Source organism: Cynara cardunculus (assembly GCF_001531365.2).
Source record: "Cynara cardunculus var. scolymus isolate 2C chromosome LG 15, CcrdV1, whole genome shotgun sequence".
Lineage (NCBI taxonomy): Eukaryota > Viridiplantae > Streptophyta > Magnoliopsida > Asterales > Asteraceae > Cynara > Cynara cardunculus.
This window is the reverse complement of record NC_037542.1, coordinates 15136636-15154517: the sequence shown is the minus strand read 5'-3', so window position 1 is coordinate 15154517 and position 17882 is coordinate 15136636. Positions and strand designations below refer to the sequence as shown.

At 33.6% G+C, this 17882-nt stretch overlaps 2 protein-coding genes across 6 annotated transcripts; one reads left to right on the top strand and one right to left on the bottom strand.

Annotated features, from left to right (window-relative positions):
• Window positions 1-2766: 2766 nt before the first annotated feature.
• On the top strand, window positions 2767-10189 carry LOC112527495 (serine/arginine-rich splicing factor RSZ22A-like). 5 transcript variants are annotated; one of them, XR_003070762.1, is made up of 9 exons: window positions 2767-2821; window positions 3767-3868; window positions 5430-5518; window positions 7252-7498; window positions 7634-7753; window positions 8566-8691; window positions 8841-8991; window positions 9065-9206; window positions 10104-10189. XR_003070762.1 is itself a non-coding variant. In XM_025138180.1 (6 exons), the coding sequence occupies exons 2-6, from the start codon at window positions 3780-3782 to the stop codon at window positions 8600-8602; spliced, it is 582 nt and encodes a 193-aa protein (XP_024993948.1). In that variant the 5' UTR covers window positions 2767-2821; window positions 3767-3779; the 3' UTR covers window positions 8603-8835. The 5 variants fall into 5 exon arrangements, 1 of the variants encoding a protein (XP_024993948.1); XR_003070764.1 differs by lacking the exons at window positions 9065-9206; window positions 10104-10189 and adding an exon at window positions 9490-9557; XR_003070763.1 differs by lacking the exons at window positions 9065-9206; window positions 10104-10189 and adding an exon at window positions 9396-9557.
• LOC112527494 (endoglucanase 12-like) lies at window positions 10026-13355 on the bottom strand. The gene is made up of 5 exons (XM_025138179.1): window positions 12962-13355; window positions 11969-12276; window positions 11259-11856; window positions 11002-11174; window positions 10026-10512 (listed from the first exon to the last, which is right to left on the bottom strand). Exons 1-5 carry the CDS (start codon window positions 13353-13355, stop codon window positions 10108-10110), a joined length of 1878 nt encoding a protein of 625 aa, XP_024993947.1. The 3' UTR covers window positions 10026-10107.
• Window positions 13356-17882: the final 4527 nt, after the last annotated feature.

Genomic DNA, 17882 nt, shown 5'->3' with positions numbered 1-17882 from the left:
TCTCACTAATTACGAAATTGCCACCTTGCAACTTTGCAACCATTAGATCATTAATTCATAAAATTGATCAATGAACATAAATTGGTCTTACGGGTCTCACGAAAAATTCTTGGTCTCACGTGAACTCAACCCTATATATATATATATGAGATTGTATCGTTAACCGGGTTTAGAAGTGGGTACGAGCTTTTACATATATAAATGAATATGGAGCTCTTAAGATATGTGTTTCAGCCGATTATTTACGGGTTTGGGTCTAAAATAACCGATTTTCCTTGTCCGATTGCGATTAAGCTAATATAGCAACTCAAGCCCTTCTTATAAAATTATCATTTTTTCCCTAAAAAATTTTAAGACACGAGTTTTTTACTTTCCTCCACTTTATTTTCCTTTCCTTCGTAAAAAAAGGTTACCAAAGTCCTTGTGACCGTGAAGATAGGTTTTAAACAATGCTGCATTAATAGTTATGGTTTGTTAAGATTTTTGACAAAAAAGTATCCCATATATAGGGGTGTTTAGGATTGCTTATAAAAACAACTTATTTACTTATTTTGATATGACATCGATTATAAGCACTTTTGAGTATTTGGGTAAACAATTTATACCGGTAATAAGAAGTTTTTGAAAAAATTAAACCCTTATAACTTATAATAAGTTGATAAGTGTTTTTATAAAATAACATAATTTATTTTAAATAAGCAATCCCAAATAACCCATAATAAATAGAGCACAGCAACAAAAGATAAAGTGAACTTCAAATCAATAGGAGTAGTGTCTAACACTTTGATTCTAAAATGCATAATCAAATACACGTTAAATCTGCTATTTTTATTTATTGTTTTTAATTATAAATGTAGAAAAAAAAATGAATTAAACTTGTGTAAATTGTGGTTGTAGTCGAAAGATGCTTTAGAAAATTAGTTTCTACGATTTTAATAACTTTTCATATAATAATTTTCTTCTTGGAAAATTGGTTTTACAAAGGGAAAATTTTATAAAATTCAATAAATTATCCGATTTTGAATGATTAATTTCATAAATTATAGTTTTTAAATGAAAGAATATTAAACTTTTTTACTTTGAATTATTAAGTCTTTAAATTATCTTTTAAATGAAAAATCATTAAACTTTCTTATTTTGACTTATTAAATCCTTAGATATTTTTTTCTTTAATAAAATAAACCATCGAACTTTTAAAAATTGGTTACCAACACCTTTTAGGGTGCGTTTGGTGTTCTGACATGATATGACAGAGCAGGACATGACATGACATAACAAATGTTCAACGTTTGATAAGACAAAACTACATGTAAAATGACTAATTTATCCGTAATGAGTTGTTTATGTATATTTGATTAATTTACGTAATTTATTAAATTAAAATAAAATAATTATTTTTTATAACAAAATATATTATTATAAAGTTTTTGTCAAAACAATTAGAGTGACATCAAAATAAAAAGGTTTTGTAATTTTCAATTTTTCAATTTTATCCATTTTCTATATCGTTTAAATAATATAAGTTAATAAAAATATAAAAACCGTATAAAAACAATGTTTTAAGGACAATAAAATAAAAGTTTAAGAAACATAAAATATAATAAAAAAGTTAAAGAATGAATAAAATGTAAAATTGAGACCTATTTGATATTTTAGAGGTAAATTAAGTTTTATTTTAAAATTATATTGACAAAATATAAACATGTTTCAGCTTGTTCCACCATGTTTCATGGGATAGAGGTGAAATAGACTTGTTCCATTCTGTTCATGTCTGTCTTAAATAAAAGTCCTGCCAAACATGAAACAATGATCCATGTTTTGTTCTTTCATGTCATATCCACTGTACCAAACACAGAAAAAACCCTACTTGTAACCAACTAAAATGTCTTAAAACAAAAAAATATTCCTAAATTAGTTTTGCAATTTCCAAACCCTACACCTTCATACACCTCGCAAACAATGGTATCACTCCTTATTGCCACATCGTTGTCTATTGATCATATCAGCTATCACATTGTTAGTCCCTGCTATCGATCTCTCTCTTTTTAATCTAACTTATAAATCAAATTTATCAAAGGTCTAAAAAATAAGATTTAATGCATAAAATACTATACATTTATGCACAAAGTCTTAAAAACAACTCATAATGCATTAAGTATTACTACTTTTATGCATTTAGTCTTAAAATATCTTAAACTACAATTAAATATATAATATAAGTTACTAATGCACATTATTACTTTTTTTCCATGCTTCAAAGATAATTTTGACACATTTCACTCATGTCTTCACCATCTCACACTTCTATGTCGTCTTCCCAATCTCCCAATGTGAGATTCAAACTGATATTCACCATGAGTTATTAAAAGTTATCTCATTCATTTATTATTCAACTGCTATAGAACTCTCAATCTCGCTCTCGATCTCTTGATTCTTTATTCTTAGTGTAAATTGAATACATTTGTGGAGTCGTTTAAATATATTGAATTTTTAAATATATTGGATTTTAAACTGTCATACAATTTTTTCCATCGATAGACTGTAATTGAAACCATAACTCTTATTTATTCAAATTTTATTAATATGTAAAGACCAAATGTAATTTATATCATCGTTAAATCTTCTGTAATAAAATCAATAAGACTTCAAAATCGTTAAAATTCATGGCTCCTGCCACATTACACGGATACAAACCAGTAAATTAACAAAAAAAAAAATTCTATATATTTGTCAGGACATAACATATCGGGTTGTGACCATATATTATTTTTTCTCCAAACCACGCTCTCACTGCCTCCTACTCCATTTTAGGGTTTTTGAGGTAATCCCTCTCGTCTCCTCTTTTCTCCTCCATAATTTCTTAACGGTGTTGTTTGATTTCACTTCTGTTTTTGTATTTGGCTACAACCTAACCCTAATAACTTCGTAGCCGATTGGCAAAGTTTATGGTCGTCGTCCCTTTATCTTTTCATGTATACTGTACTTTAGTAGTACTCGTTATGTCTTCCGTCGGCTTATGTGACTATGATGTTGCACGAACTGTACTTTATGTTCTGATTCTGGACTAGTTTAATTTTGATGATTGTTGGTTTTGCTAATTTTATTTTCTAGATCTGCCAGACGTGTTAATTATGTTTTGTATGAGACTTACGATTGTAGCCGCTTGAGTTCGATGAGGGTTTCGGTACCATTAGAACACAAGTCACCGTAGTTTTACTCCCCTTGTTTGGTAATAGATTTATACTTTTCGTTTTGTGTCAAATGTGCTCATTCAATTTGAAAATTGATAAGAATTGTAAATTTTTCTTGAGAAACAGCTGATGATTAGGTTAAATCTCATGTCAAGTGCTACGATTAGAAAAGCTTGGTTGTAGCTTGCTTCAATAACCCAGAGGTGATATCGGCTGTGTGCTAAAATATTGGGTGGCAGAAGCTTTGACCTTTGGTTTATTACTCCAACTTGGGGGGGGGGGGTACTCTACTGGTCGCTAAAATTGAATTGAGTTTTTCATCAATTTTGCAACAGAAAGGTATTGGGTTTGAGATCAGAGAGCAACAGTTTATTCGGATAGGAGTACAATTATAGGTCTTAAACCCTGTTGTTTGGACAATTTTTTTAATGTCTTTGACATTGAAATTTTGGACGAACAACAATTTTCGTATCCTTTGCATTTTGAGTTACATAATATGGCTTTGTGTATTCTTAATTCTGGTCAAAACGTCGAATTCTATACACCCAATAATCGGTATTTGGTGTTCCTGACAGGTAATTATTGAAGATGTCACGTGTGTATGTTGGTAATCTGGATCCAAGGGTTAGTGAAAGAGAAATTGAGGACGAATTCCGCACTTTTGGTGTCATTCGAAGGTAAGCAGGAAATTTATCATTCATCTCCTTTAGGTTAAGTTGTTATGACTAGAGGATGAAGTTGCATTTCGTGTAAACTGTCATCTTTGATGAATGTGAAAAGTTACTAGTGCGATTATTTTGAATGGAGATGTTAAAAGTTGATCATCAGTTCGTCACTCTTAATTATGATGCATGATATGCACGTATCTGGAGTATGAACTTGATTATCATAGCCTTTTGTTTTCTCGGTGAAACTAGTGTCAATTCTATTAGACTTTCTGCTAAATTTTTGCTTGTATTTAGAAGCTCTTTTATGTAGGAATATTTTTCTACTATAAATTTTGATGAACATTGGATTTTTTACCTTATGTTTAGTTGGGACCTGATAAAAGAAAGTAGAGCATGGTTTGTTTTTTCCTCACAAATAATGCCTCATTCCTGCCAACACATGGATCTTAAGGACTTCAGATATGAAACACCTGCTGATGCCAGTAGTCATAGTTCCTTCTTTCAGAGGAGTTTGTTAAGACTGCATTTCCTATTTATTAGCCTTTTCAGTGCTTTTAGCCTGTTATGATATGCTTATTTAGTTGACATACCGTCTTATTGGAACATTCAAGCAGACGCTATAAACACATGGACATTTTTGTACACTGCAAAGGCATTTGAACTTCCAATTTTTGCTAATGTCTGTATATGTCTCTACAAATGAAATTACTTTCTACAAACTTCTCATCTCTGTCTTTATAGTATCATTTATGAAAATGCACATCCCAGATTAGTTACCTGAAATTGTTGAAGATGAATTTTTGCTCAAACCAAGTGATTCTGCTCACTAAAGATAAATTATATCTTGGACCCTGTTGTTGTTGAAAGATTCATCAATAACAATTGTGCAAAACCTAATTGTCTTTAATATGTGGATCTCTGATGCAGATTGTAAGCTTTTCAGAATTTATTCATTTATTAGTTTTGTCTCATTTAGTCAATTTGCTAGCAGCAACCTAAGATTTCTTTGTGCTTGCTTGGTTTATTCGACTTTTCAGCTTTCAGCATTTTTCTCATGTTTGGCTTTGTGTAATATTCAACACTTTCTTTTTTACAATTTGATGTAATTATTATAGAAAACACATTAATTTTATTTAGGGATTGTCTATTAGTTTTCCACTTTTCTTTGATCAAAAGGGATTTCTTTTTGAATATCCCGTCATCAGGTAGGATCTGTTTGGAGCGAGTGTGTTTAATATTAATTGCGATCTCAGTTTATGATGTTCACGTCATTTATTATTTACTATTTGTTTGTGCTTTCATTCTTTTTGACCATCTTATGCTGATAGAAACTTGCCTGAGTGTATGTCAGCATGATTATGTGCATCCATCTGGACTGTGTAACCATGGAACGGACAGTATTGATTCCTCGTCATTGGTGCATTAAACCGATTTGGTTTGTTTGGGGTTTCACTTGAGACTTGGATCTGTCTGGTTTGACGAAATTCAAGATACTCTTCAAGTTGTAATTCTCATTCTTATTATGCATAATTGGACGTTTCTTAGATCCTTTCATGTCCAACATGTGCAGTGTCTGGGTTGCAAGAAGACCTCCGGGATATGCTTTTGTTGATTTCGATGACAAAAGAGATGCTCAAGACGCCATCCGCGAACTTGATGGTATGTGTATTTGTTTCAGTTTTTTTTTATATTGGTATAATGGTAGTCTTACCATGTATCTTGCTGGATGCAATCTGCTTGTTTAAACATAATTCTTAAGGGTCTTGAAGTGAAGTGGGAATGCTGCAAAAAAGAAAGACAAAACATCTGAGTTACAATAAAACCAATTTACATTAATACTTGGTAAATATACAAACTCTTTAAGATAATATTTTTCTCTGGACCGTCCGAAAAAATCACCGGATTTCCATAAGATAATATGTTTTAAAAAAAAACCCTATATAAAGCAATGGTCTCTTTAATATCATAAATTAATAGTTCTTTAAAATAACTAAGACAATTTACTGAATATGATTCTAGTATTGTTTCTTTTTTCCTAAATTTGAGATTTAGATGGAGCTCATCATTAACTTTTCTTACTACATCCAAAAGTTTTGGTGTTGATCTCGAACTGTAAAAAAGCCGTGAAGAGCTCTAGAGCGATAAAAGTGCTTCCTTACCTATAACTAGTTCCAAAGGTATTGTTATGTAAATTAGTAAGATACAATGGTTCACATTAGGGCTTCACATGGGTTGGTTGGGTTGACCGGGTTGAAGGCATTTGAACAACCCAACCCGATGTTTACAGTTTGAAAAACTACAACCCATATCAACCCAAACCGTGCCTCTTGGGTTGGGTTGGTTGAGTTGATCGGGTTGAAAATTTGGTACATCATTTTATGATCTAGCTAAGCATTTTGTTTAACAAAGTAAAACAAAATGAGAACATACGAAATAGGCTAACAAACAAAAAGAAGTTGAAAGTTCATGCTAATGACAAAGTAAAATTACGATTGAAGTTGTAATATAATTTTGAATGTAGCTAATTACGGGTTGGTCTAATGTCTAAAGTACATATATTAATCAAGGGTTTAACAATCATACTAAATCTGTAGTATTGAAAGGCATCGGATTCATCGGGTTGGGTTGGTTTCAAATTACTCTAACCCAATCCCAACCATAGATGCGGTTTGGCCTAATTTTCTATCAACTATGTGTCGGGTTACCTCGGTCCTTCGGGTTGAGTTTTTTTTGGGATTTTCGGGTTGGGTTGACCGGGTTGGTCGGTTTGGTCGGTTTTTTAAGCACCCCTATTTCACTTATTGGTTTGATGAATAAGATAAAAAACTAGTGAGAGACCGATTTTTTATGTAATAAAAAATTGAACTTCATTGAATCACGAAAATGATCATTTAATACAATATTAATTTATCGGTTAATGACCCCAACAGTATTAATTTGAAGAGGTTTCTACACTAGCTATTCCATGTCTTTTTTATTATTATCTAACATTACTTCATTTCACAATCTTCTATGGCTGCTATTATCAGCAAATTTTGTTGTTTGTGGGTGCAAGTATTTTTGAAATTCCATTGTTAACCTTTCATGAAGTGTTTTAGAAAGTACAATTATTGATATGAAAATCACAAGATAAGAAGATAATAAATGGATTAGGCTATACCTTTTCAGACAGCATTGTTACTGCCATTTAATTCTTTTCTTGATCATCTATCTCGATCAAAATGAAATTGGTTCAAATTTTCGTCCTATCTACAATTTATTTTGGTCCATACTTCCGTTTGCTACTTCATACTTTTTTCCTAGACCCATCTATTTGTTTGCATTCTAAGGATTTCCATACACATGGATCGGGTTTACCCCGTTTGGGTTCTCATCTATTTTCACTGAACCAGGTAAGAATGGTTGGAGAGTAGAAATGTCTCATAACTCTAGAGGAGGCGGTGGTGGAGGTGGAGGCCGTGGAGGAGGTCGTGGTCGCTCTGGTGGTTCTGATCTGAAGTGCTACGAGTGTGGTGAACCTGGTCATTTTGCTCGTGAGTGCCGTGGTGGTGGTGGTGGTGGTGGTGGTGGAGGTGGCGGTAGACGTCGCAGTCGTAGCCGAAGCCCCAGATATCGCAGGAGCCCTAGCTATGGTCGGAGGTGAGATTCCGAAGCATGAGATAATCTTTTGTTTGGTACTTCATTGCAAGTAAATGTTTCCTGGCTTAAATAGATGTGAATGCAATTTGTTCTAGTTGTGATGTTCTTGGTACCCTTTTATTTTTCTGGAAGCAGGAGCTACAGTCCCCGTGGAGGCCGCTCACCGCCTCGCCGTAGTGCTTCACCACCTCGCAGAAATAACTATAGCAGGTCACCACCATATCGTGGACGAGAGGAGTTGCCATATGCAAACGGGTGAAGTTCTTTCATATTTGAGTATTGTTTTAACATCATGTCTTGCTTTCTGTGTGTGATGTTGTTACTCTGTTCTTTGGCTTACATTGTCGTACTGGCATTTAGAACACAGAATGCACTCTGATCAAGTTTGTATCCTGTTTTCCATCTTTTTTATTCTTAGGCTATTTAAACGTGTCAATTTAAGATGCATATAACCACTACAGTTCATGTTCACACATGCCAAATTACGTTTGTGCAGATTATTCTTATGTTAGATATAATCAAATTTGCTTTTCCTATGCCCAGTTGCTTAATTCTAGAGTAGATTATGATTATTAAATAATAATGTAACCTACTTTTCTTACTATATGCCAAAAATGCTTGTGCTGTCTTACATTTATCAAGAACGTGTGCAAGTGCTAATATTAAAGCATTCACTTATCAAACATGATATGTGCCTGCCTGTAAATCATGTCAAGGCCTTGTTGACCCATATATTGGAGACTTGACAACTATGTAGAAGAAGAGTGGTTCTAGAAGTGAGCAAATATCTTTCATAAAATACAGAAAGTGACGGAAGTTGATAAGAAAAGTAAAGAAAGTAGGAAAAGAATACAGCAACTTCCATGACTTTATCAAAATTAAATTTCTCATAGTTTGAACCCTGGGAAGCTAGAAAAATAAACGAGGCATACATTTTGAGTAATATATCAAATTTCTACAGAAATGCGAGTGGCAACAAGCATCACTTTAGAGGTCATAGAGAAGGGTTTGTAAGAGCTTGTATTGTCGTTTGCTAAACTCTGTGTGGTTGGCTGATATGTTTTCAGAAACGGGCTTAAGGATCGGCGTCGTAGCAGGAGCTGATGATTATGGAGATGGAAGGGTTTCAAGTGTCTGGAATTTGTTATCTGTGCTGACTTGTTTTCAACTTTATCTGCATGAATTTGGTTAAGGTTCCTAACTTTCCAAGTACCGAATTTATTTATCTGCTTCTATACTTTTCTTTTATTATCTGAGTTGTTTATAGACGATGATGTGTGTCGGGTGAATCTTAACTTTTCATAGAACAGTGCTAAAGCCATATGCTTGTTTTTGTGTCGAGGTGTTATGCTTCTTCATTGGTTTTCTGCTTCGGCTTCGTTTTCTCTGCTCTGCTTTGCTCTGGGATCATCATTTGAATGATTGTGGGTCCCAGCTGCTGACCAAAATAGAGTCGTTTTTCTTAACGGCATCAAAAAGGAATGACGTAGCAGGTACTTTGATCTGTTCTTGAAATATATTCTCTCCTTGAACTGATGGGAGTAATGGTCATTTTGGATTTTGCAGTCTCTTCTTGCCTTTAAATCTTTGCTGCAAAGTGCTATTCACTCTTTCGGTCTATAAAGATATATAGTTGTTGTGGTTACACTACTACTGCTTACAATAAATACTGCTTGCGGAGGCTTCTTGTGGGCCCACATAGACCCCGGTAAGCCCTACATGCTATGTGTAGAGAAAAGGGTCTTCCATGATCAGTATTCATTGTGAATAACCGCAGTCATCTCGGTCACATTTGAATCCTTAGAAGATCGGCAGGAAAGAGTTTTGCATTTAGTTTGGTTTTATTTATAGTACATGGATTATTGCAGTTTTAGATGGCTCCTCATTCTTTCTGCAGATGTGAATAGATCCCTTAACATGCTTTTTGCTTTCTCAAATCCATCAAAGAACCAGTTTTTATCATATTCTAACACCATTCATAATGAATGTAGTGTTGGTGAATTCAACCTGTTATGTTTGGACTACTGCTTACGCCCCTATTCAGCTGCTGAATGGATCATCCTGTGTTATTTTATTTTATGATTTTACCTTTTTACTTGGCTTGATTTTATGAAGAGATAACTCCATCCTATGAGATATTAGCATTACTAGTTGAATTGGATATTAAATCAACTATTTTTTTTAATGTAATTTACATATATTTTATAAATTGAATTTAAGAAAGCGGAGTTATCGTTAATAAAACCAATTGATTTATATAAAAAAGAGCACGATGGATACGTGGTAAATAAATTTTAATCATGTGATTTTATATTGAAATCACATGTGAATGCAAAACATAGTTAACGTGATGGTGTGAGGATGACTCTACATGTGACATGTCGTGGATGTAATCATGTTGTACGTACATGATTTGATCGTTTTTATGTTTTATTATTTTAACTCTAAACAAGTTCAAACAAAGAAACCAGTGTCTAATATTACGAACTATCGGATTTTAATCTAATGCTGATGATGGAAGGAATGGCATGAAAGTGATATCGACTTTTCAACTCGAAACACGAATTACAAAAAAGAATTAGAGGAGGAAGCCGTTATTATGCAGGTTTTCATGGTTTCCATGGTGGCGGAGGTGGCGGAGCCGCCTTGTAAAGTGGTGGAATTGCTGAAAAAATAGAGTTTTTGTCAACGCCTTCTTTCCCTCCGGTTGTCGTGAGTGACGCGAGTGCAACAACCAAGCCTGCATTTCCGGCCAGGGTGGGTTCTGTGTAGCTGAAATTTGAACGCACGTCTCGGAACTTGTCGAACCGGTCTGGACCTCCGACCATAGCACCGGTGATGGTGTTTGGATTAGGTTTACCCGTGGACATCCACCGAAACCCGCCTTTGCAGGAGTACCTGATGTTGTTATCAGGTATCGATGCACCTCGGTGGTGAACGTGTGTTGGATACTTCTTGCCGTATCCGACCACGTAGCTCATATCCATCGGGTTTTTACCCAAAATGTAGTCCATCTACAAGCATAACATACGTTAGTGAGTTAAGATATACAATACACAAATATAACAAAACAATTGCTCTACTCTTTGTGATAAAAGTTAGATATATGTTGGTTTATAAAAAAAGAGTAAATTATGTTTTTTGTTAAAAATTGTGTTTTTCGTCCTTGCGGTTTGGAAATTATAGTTTTCGTCCATATGGTTTGTGATTCATTGCTATTTTCATACTTATGATTTACAATTTCTTGTTGTTTCGGTCCCTGTGGTTCACGATTCTTTACTTTTTTGGATCCTTTTACTTAAAGGTAGGAACTAGTCCATGAATGAAAATAACAATAATTTGGCGAACCATAGGGATGAAATTGGCAATTTCTAAACCACAGGTGTGAAACACAAATTCTGAACCACAACTATGAAAATCAGAATTACTAACAAGTCATAGGAACGGAAATCATAATTTACTCTTAAAAACAATCTTATAGACAAGGGTTAAAAGTTTATAACCTTAGAATTGGCGAAATTACGAAGCGCATCTTTGGGAACAAATGATGTGCCACAGTTCCAACCAGGAAGATCCGCAGCATCCAAGTAATCTGCATATAGTGAAGTCAAAAAGACGGCATTGGCTACATATTGTAGATTCTGTGGACGTCCTTGGCTGAGTTCAATTAGCCCGCCTGCACGAAAAATTATGGCTTTTATATCTGCATTGACATTTGAAGTCAAACTTAGTATTATGTCGAAGAATGCATTATGCATACCTCGAGTCCTATTAAAAACTTGATATCGAGGAAGGTACGAGCACATGGTTAGACTAGTGGCTGTTTGGTATTTACTTAACATATCCTCATAAGGGAACCCAGGATTCAAGAACATGCGTATCCTCGTTAGCAATAACATGGCGGCAGGGGACTTGTTATCCCAACTGAGAACTCGTTGGATAGGGTTATCAAGTAATGCTTTCGCGTGTCTCGAGAGTCCTTTATTTGTAGCCAACCACAGGTAACTAGAGTTACCTGTGGCATAGTACATCCAAGCACTACCCCATATGTACTCATCATAGTACCCTGTGGAGTTGTAGTAGGGTTCTATGAAAAGGTTGCCTCTAGAGTATGGACTACGTTTGCCCTCATCTCTGGCAAATGTCCATACTGTAGCGGCACCTTGCACAAGCTTCTTGGAGTATGCGGTATCGTCTCTAAAGACGATAGACGCTGCAGCCAGAGCAGCTGCCATCTCTCCGGCAAGATCGGCCCCTGCTGTAATCAATTGTATCGGCCGCTTGTAGTCCATGTCTTCGGGCCTTTCCCAACAGGTGTGATCATCTGGTATAGCTGAGCCATTTTGAGATCCTCCGACCTAAAATATATATATATACAATGATTGAACTAATGAAATATGTCTACTACCCATTGATACATTCTTGATAATCCATAGATTGGTACACAAGAAACATGATGATGTGTCATACCTGGCCGTAAATATGGTCGATTTTCGTAGCCGAGGAGTTGAAAGTACGAAGTAAGTAATCGGTTCCCCATTTGATAAGTTCTCGAGCATGATCATACTCTTCGATGAACTTGTACTTGTGTTCGTACTCGATTACGCTCCAACTCAACATTGTCATCGCGAATGACATCGGGAAATGGAATTTAGTATTGTCACCGGCGTCATAGTACCCTCCGACCAAACCTCCTTTGACATCCGTCGCATCAGATCCATCTTTGAGCCCTGAATTCCCTCTCCATTTAATACCGTTGTTTTTCGGTAACTTTCCAGCTGTATCATTTATTAAAAACTGTTAAATTATGTCATAAAAAATGTAACACTTTCTTCTTAATAAACTGAATCAAATCTGGACACACCAGTTTGATAATTCGACATGAAAATATATGTGATTTTTAGGTACTCAAAATTAAAAAAACGAATATATTTGTTTGACCATGTATTTAATTCCTACAATAAAAAATAATATAATTAGGTTGACTTTTTAATAAAATCAATGTAGCAGGATTCCTCGTTTTTTAACTTTAAAATTAAATAACTTTAAATATGTCTAAATATTAATAAAGAAAGTTATATTGAAAATTTTAATCTCATGTTTATCCATGAATTGCCTTTAGAAGAAAATAGATCCAGTGCATCTCGTTACACTTCATTAATGTTGACATTTAATTAAGATTGATTCAATTATGGAGATCTCTTCTTACGTTTCTTAACGTAAGTTCTTTCTCACCGGAACTCGACTCTCGCTTTCTCATCGGAACTCGACTCAGGTCGCAGACCATATCGTCCGCACACTGTCACGCTAACCGTTAATGTAAAATAAGATGAATCCATAAACTTAACTTTGTTTAATTTCAGATAATATAAGGCGATGGTCAAACATATATATTGCCATTGGCATGAACGATTGAAAGTCAAAGTTGTGAAAAAGAGGGTTTTTAGGGTTAATGAAACGTACATTTCTGGGCGTTGAAGAATTGAAGAGCCTTGTGCAGTGCTTCCGTGTACTGATCCGGAGGCGGTGGTCGGGATTTATGCTTCGGCAGCGACTTTGCTATTATGATCGGAACTCCGATCACCAGAAAAGCAACCAAAATTCCGATCACCGTCCATTTCAATACTTTCCGCTTTACCACGATGCACCCTAAATCCACATACCTGGTCTTGCTTTTCTTCCTACTGGCTTCATTTGGATCCAGCAGCCAACTCTGTTGAGTCTCGTCTAGGGTTCCACTTTGATGGGTTTGAATGTTGTATAATGATGCCTTATCCATGTCTTCCTTCCTTCTGTTTTGATCATCAGGATCATTTGTTATTTCCAATGATCCTCCCCAATGATTTGCTGCATACATTCTCTCTCTCTCTCTCTCTCTCTCTCTCTCTCTCTCTATATATATATATATATATATACAAAATGTGTGTTTTTAGAGAGATGGAGAGAGCTGGGGTTTCACCTGTTTGAATTCAGACAAGACACAAAAGAATCAACCAATCAAGATTTCTTGATTTTGTTGCGTATATATACGTTAAGAAAATGAATATTGTTAATCAGCAACCCTATTTGTAGGTGGTGGTAAGAATACTAAGAAACAACTTATAAACATATAACAATGGAAGTTAACAATGGAAGTTAAGTTTATAAACAACTTATACATATATATGTATGTATGTATGTATGCATTTTCTGCATGTGTGTGTGTTAATTACCTGCAACTATATGAAAAATGAAAGCTTTAAAGGTCGATTTCCATGGAGTTGTTGTTGTTGCAGATACATTCCTTCTTGTGTTTGATGGAGTAATGTGGTTATATTCATGACTAAGATCTTTGAGAATGAGGCCATGTTGACTTTTAGAAGGTTGACATGCATGATCAACTTCTATTTTTTAATGGTTTTGATGATAGATGAAAGCTGGATTTACAGAAGCATGTTAGAGACATGTATTTAAATATGAATTTGCTTTAAATGAAAATGAAAGTTTAGCAACTAGGGTAGGTATATATATAACTTCACATTTTTCCTTCCAAAAATATATCCCAAACATTTATCTGATAAACGTTTATTGTTAAAATTTAACATTTTCATTTATTTACCGGGTAAGATTTTAGCCCACCAAAACGGTACCGTATGCAACAATTTACCTGGTAAGCTCTTACCATGGTAAGAGTCGTCGCCCTCACTTACCGGGTAAGAATCTTGGTTCTTACCATATTCATCCGGTAAGGTAGTTCATTTACTCGAGTAAGCGTTTGGTAAACGACCCCTTAGTTTATCGTCATGATTTTATTTTTGTCTATATAATTAAATAGTTTACGCATCATAGACTCTTAAATAACCAAAATCAAAATTATAACTTATAACAAGTTATTTTGAAATAATTTAGTTTTACAGAACCGTCGGTAACTTTTCGGAAATCAACGAAAGTTGACTTTTTTGTTGTCGATAATCTGCCAGGAAATACCCAATTTTCTAGTAGTGACCATAAATGATGGTTAATCATCAATTTCTACTAAAAAAAGCAAGAAAGGTTTGTTAGGCTTATTTATATGGTGTGAATTGTGGATCTGATTTATTTCATATATTTAAGAAAAACAATGATAAAACTCATAATATATAAACAACATGGTGCTGAAAATAAGTAAACGTAACATGAAAAATTGAGAGGGGCTCGTTTGGACAACTTATTAAAATATGAGGGTATGTTTCCACAATACTTATAAACTTCAAACCCTCCAGAGAAAAAAATAATACCGTTGACGGCTTTCTGTAACATTTTTTATATTTGGAAATGTGATATCCCACCTGTCTCCAAATAAAAATATGATTTTGCAATTAATTTATATAAAAAAATGATTCTGTGTTTTAAAGGGCTTGTCATGGTAGCCGTCGTGACGTGTTATGCTTCGAAGCTCATGTTCAACATTATGTTAAGTCTGTCATCCGTTAGGATTTTTTTATCGACGGTTTTTATAACACGATATTTGATTTTTGTTATATTTTTAGTGTCTTATTATTTTTTTGTTTGTTGATACGTAATCTGAATATCAATTACTCATAGATCATATATGTGTGTGTGTCTATATATATATATATATATATATAGGGTATATTTCAAATACAACCATGTCCATTTGTACAACCAATGCAACCCAATTAATTAAGATATTTATAGAAATGATGAGAGTTTATTTATTATGATTTGAATATTTATGAAAGATGAATATGGTTTATTAATTATGATCAATACTTTATATTAGGAAACAATCAAAACTTCTATGAAATCACAAATTGATCAAATTAAATGGACGGTTGAGATTGAGTTGTATTGGTTGTACAAATGTTAAAGGTTGTATAATAACCAACCTCTCTCTCTCTCTCTCTCTGTGTATATATATATATATATATATATATATATATATATATATGTAGGGATCCATTTAAGGGAGAACTGATTAGTTTGTGATAACTATGAGATCCAATCTTAACCACAAATCAATGAATAAATTAGGAAACTAATATTTTTGGTAATTTAACTTAAAAATATAATTAAAACGCATTTTAGATATTTTAAAATCTTTTATCTCTCATCTCTCTCTCTCTCTCCTACCTCCGGCCTCCTACGAACACTATGTGATATACAAAATACACAAATATACATAATGTGATTCCTAAAACACACAAAGTAAACTTTGAGACTACTGTGATATCAATTGAGGTACCACTGTGATACCAACTGTGGTACCAACTGTGGTACCACTGTCACAAATGGATGTTTAGTGGTCGATCATCGGAGACAGTGTCTTGATCATACAAGATGACCGGAGGAGGTCACCGGAGTGGTGGTGGGTGCCGAGAAGGCCACCGGATTTGGTCTCTGTGTGTCTGTGTGTGTGTATATATATACATATATATTAAAATAATTAAATTAATTAAAGTAAATTGGAATATTAAACTAATTAAAGTAAATTGAATAATCAACACAATTTACTAATTTACCTTTCTTTTAAATTAGTCAATAACATTAATTATCTAAAATGATTGACTCATATAGACCTCACAGTTACCACAAACTATCTTGTTCTTATTTGATTAGGCCCCTATGTATACACACACACACACACACACATATATATATATATATATATATATATATATATATTATAAGGATTTAATCTTTTGATAACTCATATCTGATGAAATAATTAATGTTATTTATTAATGGGATAAATAAGAAGATAGTTATTGTTATTTATTAAATAAAAACTTAATGCATTTTTTAGTAGATTTCATCTATATCCCTCTCCTCTTCTCTATCCGTAACATACACACGTACAAGGTGAACACGATATAAACAATCTTAAGAAAATTTATACTGGGATGTTCACAAATGATATGTTTAAATTTAATTTTTCTTGATTTAGTTGGTGTTCACAAATTATACCAAATCTTGTAGATTTAAAGTGTGTTCAAAATGTATTTACAAACTATAACAATGTTCCTAGTTAAAGTGTAGGCCTTTTGGACTTAAGCTGGGATTTGGTATTTCGAAGGGATCCACCCCTATCAAGTTGAACCTTACCAATTAGCTTCTGGAGATCGGGTTCTCACCACCGGTCCAAGTGAGAATTCTTCTAAGAAAGTCCCTTCTTCTAGTCTTTTTCTTGAATCTTTCTTACTGTCTTTCCCTTTCATCTTGATATCAACTCTGACATTAACAAAGCATCGGGCAGGGAAGACATTAAGGAGAGAGAAGTGACTTAATTAGGGGCCGTTTACCAAACACTTACCCGGTAAGTGATTACCAGTAAAATTTAATATTATTATTACTTATCGGGTAAGATTTTAGTCCTGAAAAACGATATCGTATGCAACAATTTACCCGGTAAGTGCTTATCGTGGTAAGAGTCGTCGACCTCATTTACAAGGTAAGACTCTTGATCCTTGTCTCACTCTTACCAGGTAAGATTCTTGGTTCTTACCATATTCATCCGGTGAGGTAATGTTACTTGGTAAGCGCTTACCCATGTAAGAGTTTGGTAAACAGCCCCTTAGTCTCGATGAGAGCGAGCTAAAACCAGCTCAAGGGAAGCAGTCGTTGAATAAGCAATCCTAAATATGCCAATAATTGTACTAATCCACATTATGAAAGTGGAGTTCAATCATCGAAAGTGAGATATTTTTTAGTCCGGTCAAAAGTACCCTTCTTGCAGTGCACTTTTCCTTGTGAAAGTGGAACGGGTAGAAGCCTTCTAAAGTAAAGTCAAGTAAACACTCCCAATTTATAAGAAAATGTTCACAATTTGTTCAATTATATGCGTCTGTTATGGACAGAGGAGAGATAGAGAGAGGAGATCGATAATGAGAAGGTTTTAATTTATATTTTTTTATTAAACTAATATTTTATGGTCTAAATTGGATCTCGCAAATTGAAAACATAATTAAGTCATGCATTAAAAAAATATCATCTTCGCCTTGTGGCTCATAAGAATAACGAATTATTTCATTTCAAACGATTAAGTCATTGAGAAAGTTTAATGATTTTTTTTTAATTTTTTTTATTTAAAAAATAGTTAAAAAACTTAATCATTCAAAGTAAGATGATTCGTTTGAATTTTTTCTGAAGTTTTCCCAAATATTAACCAAAAACTTTACCCTTTTTTGATTTATTATTATTTATTTATTTTGATTATAATTAGAATAATTACAGTTAGGGTCAATTTTATTATATCTATTATCTTTATTAGATTAATTACTCTTTTATTAAAATAAACAGCTATAATATTTAATTAATTACTATAATAGAAATATAATTAATACCATATAATTACAAATAATAGTTTTAACCGAATCTATCGTAGTCCTTACTAAACAAATTTCAA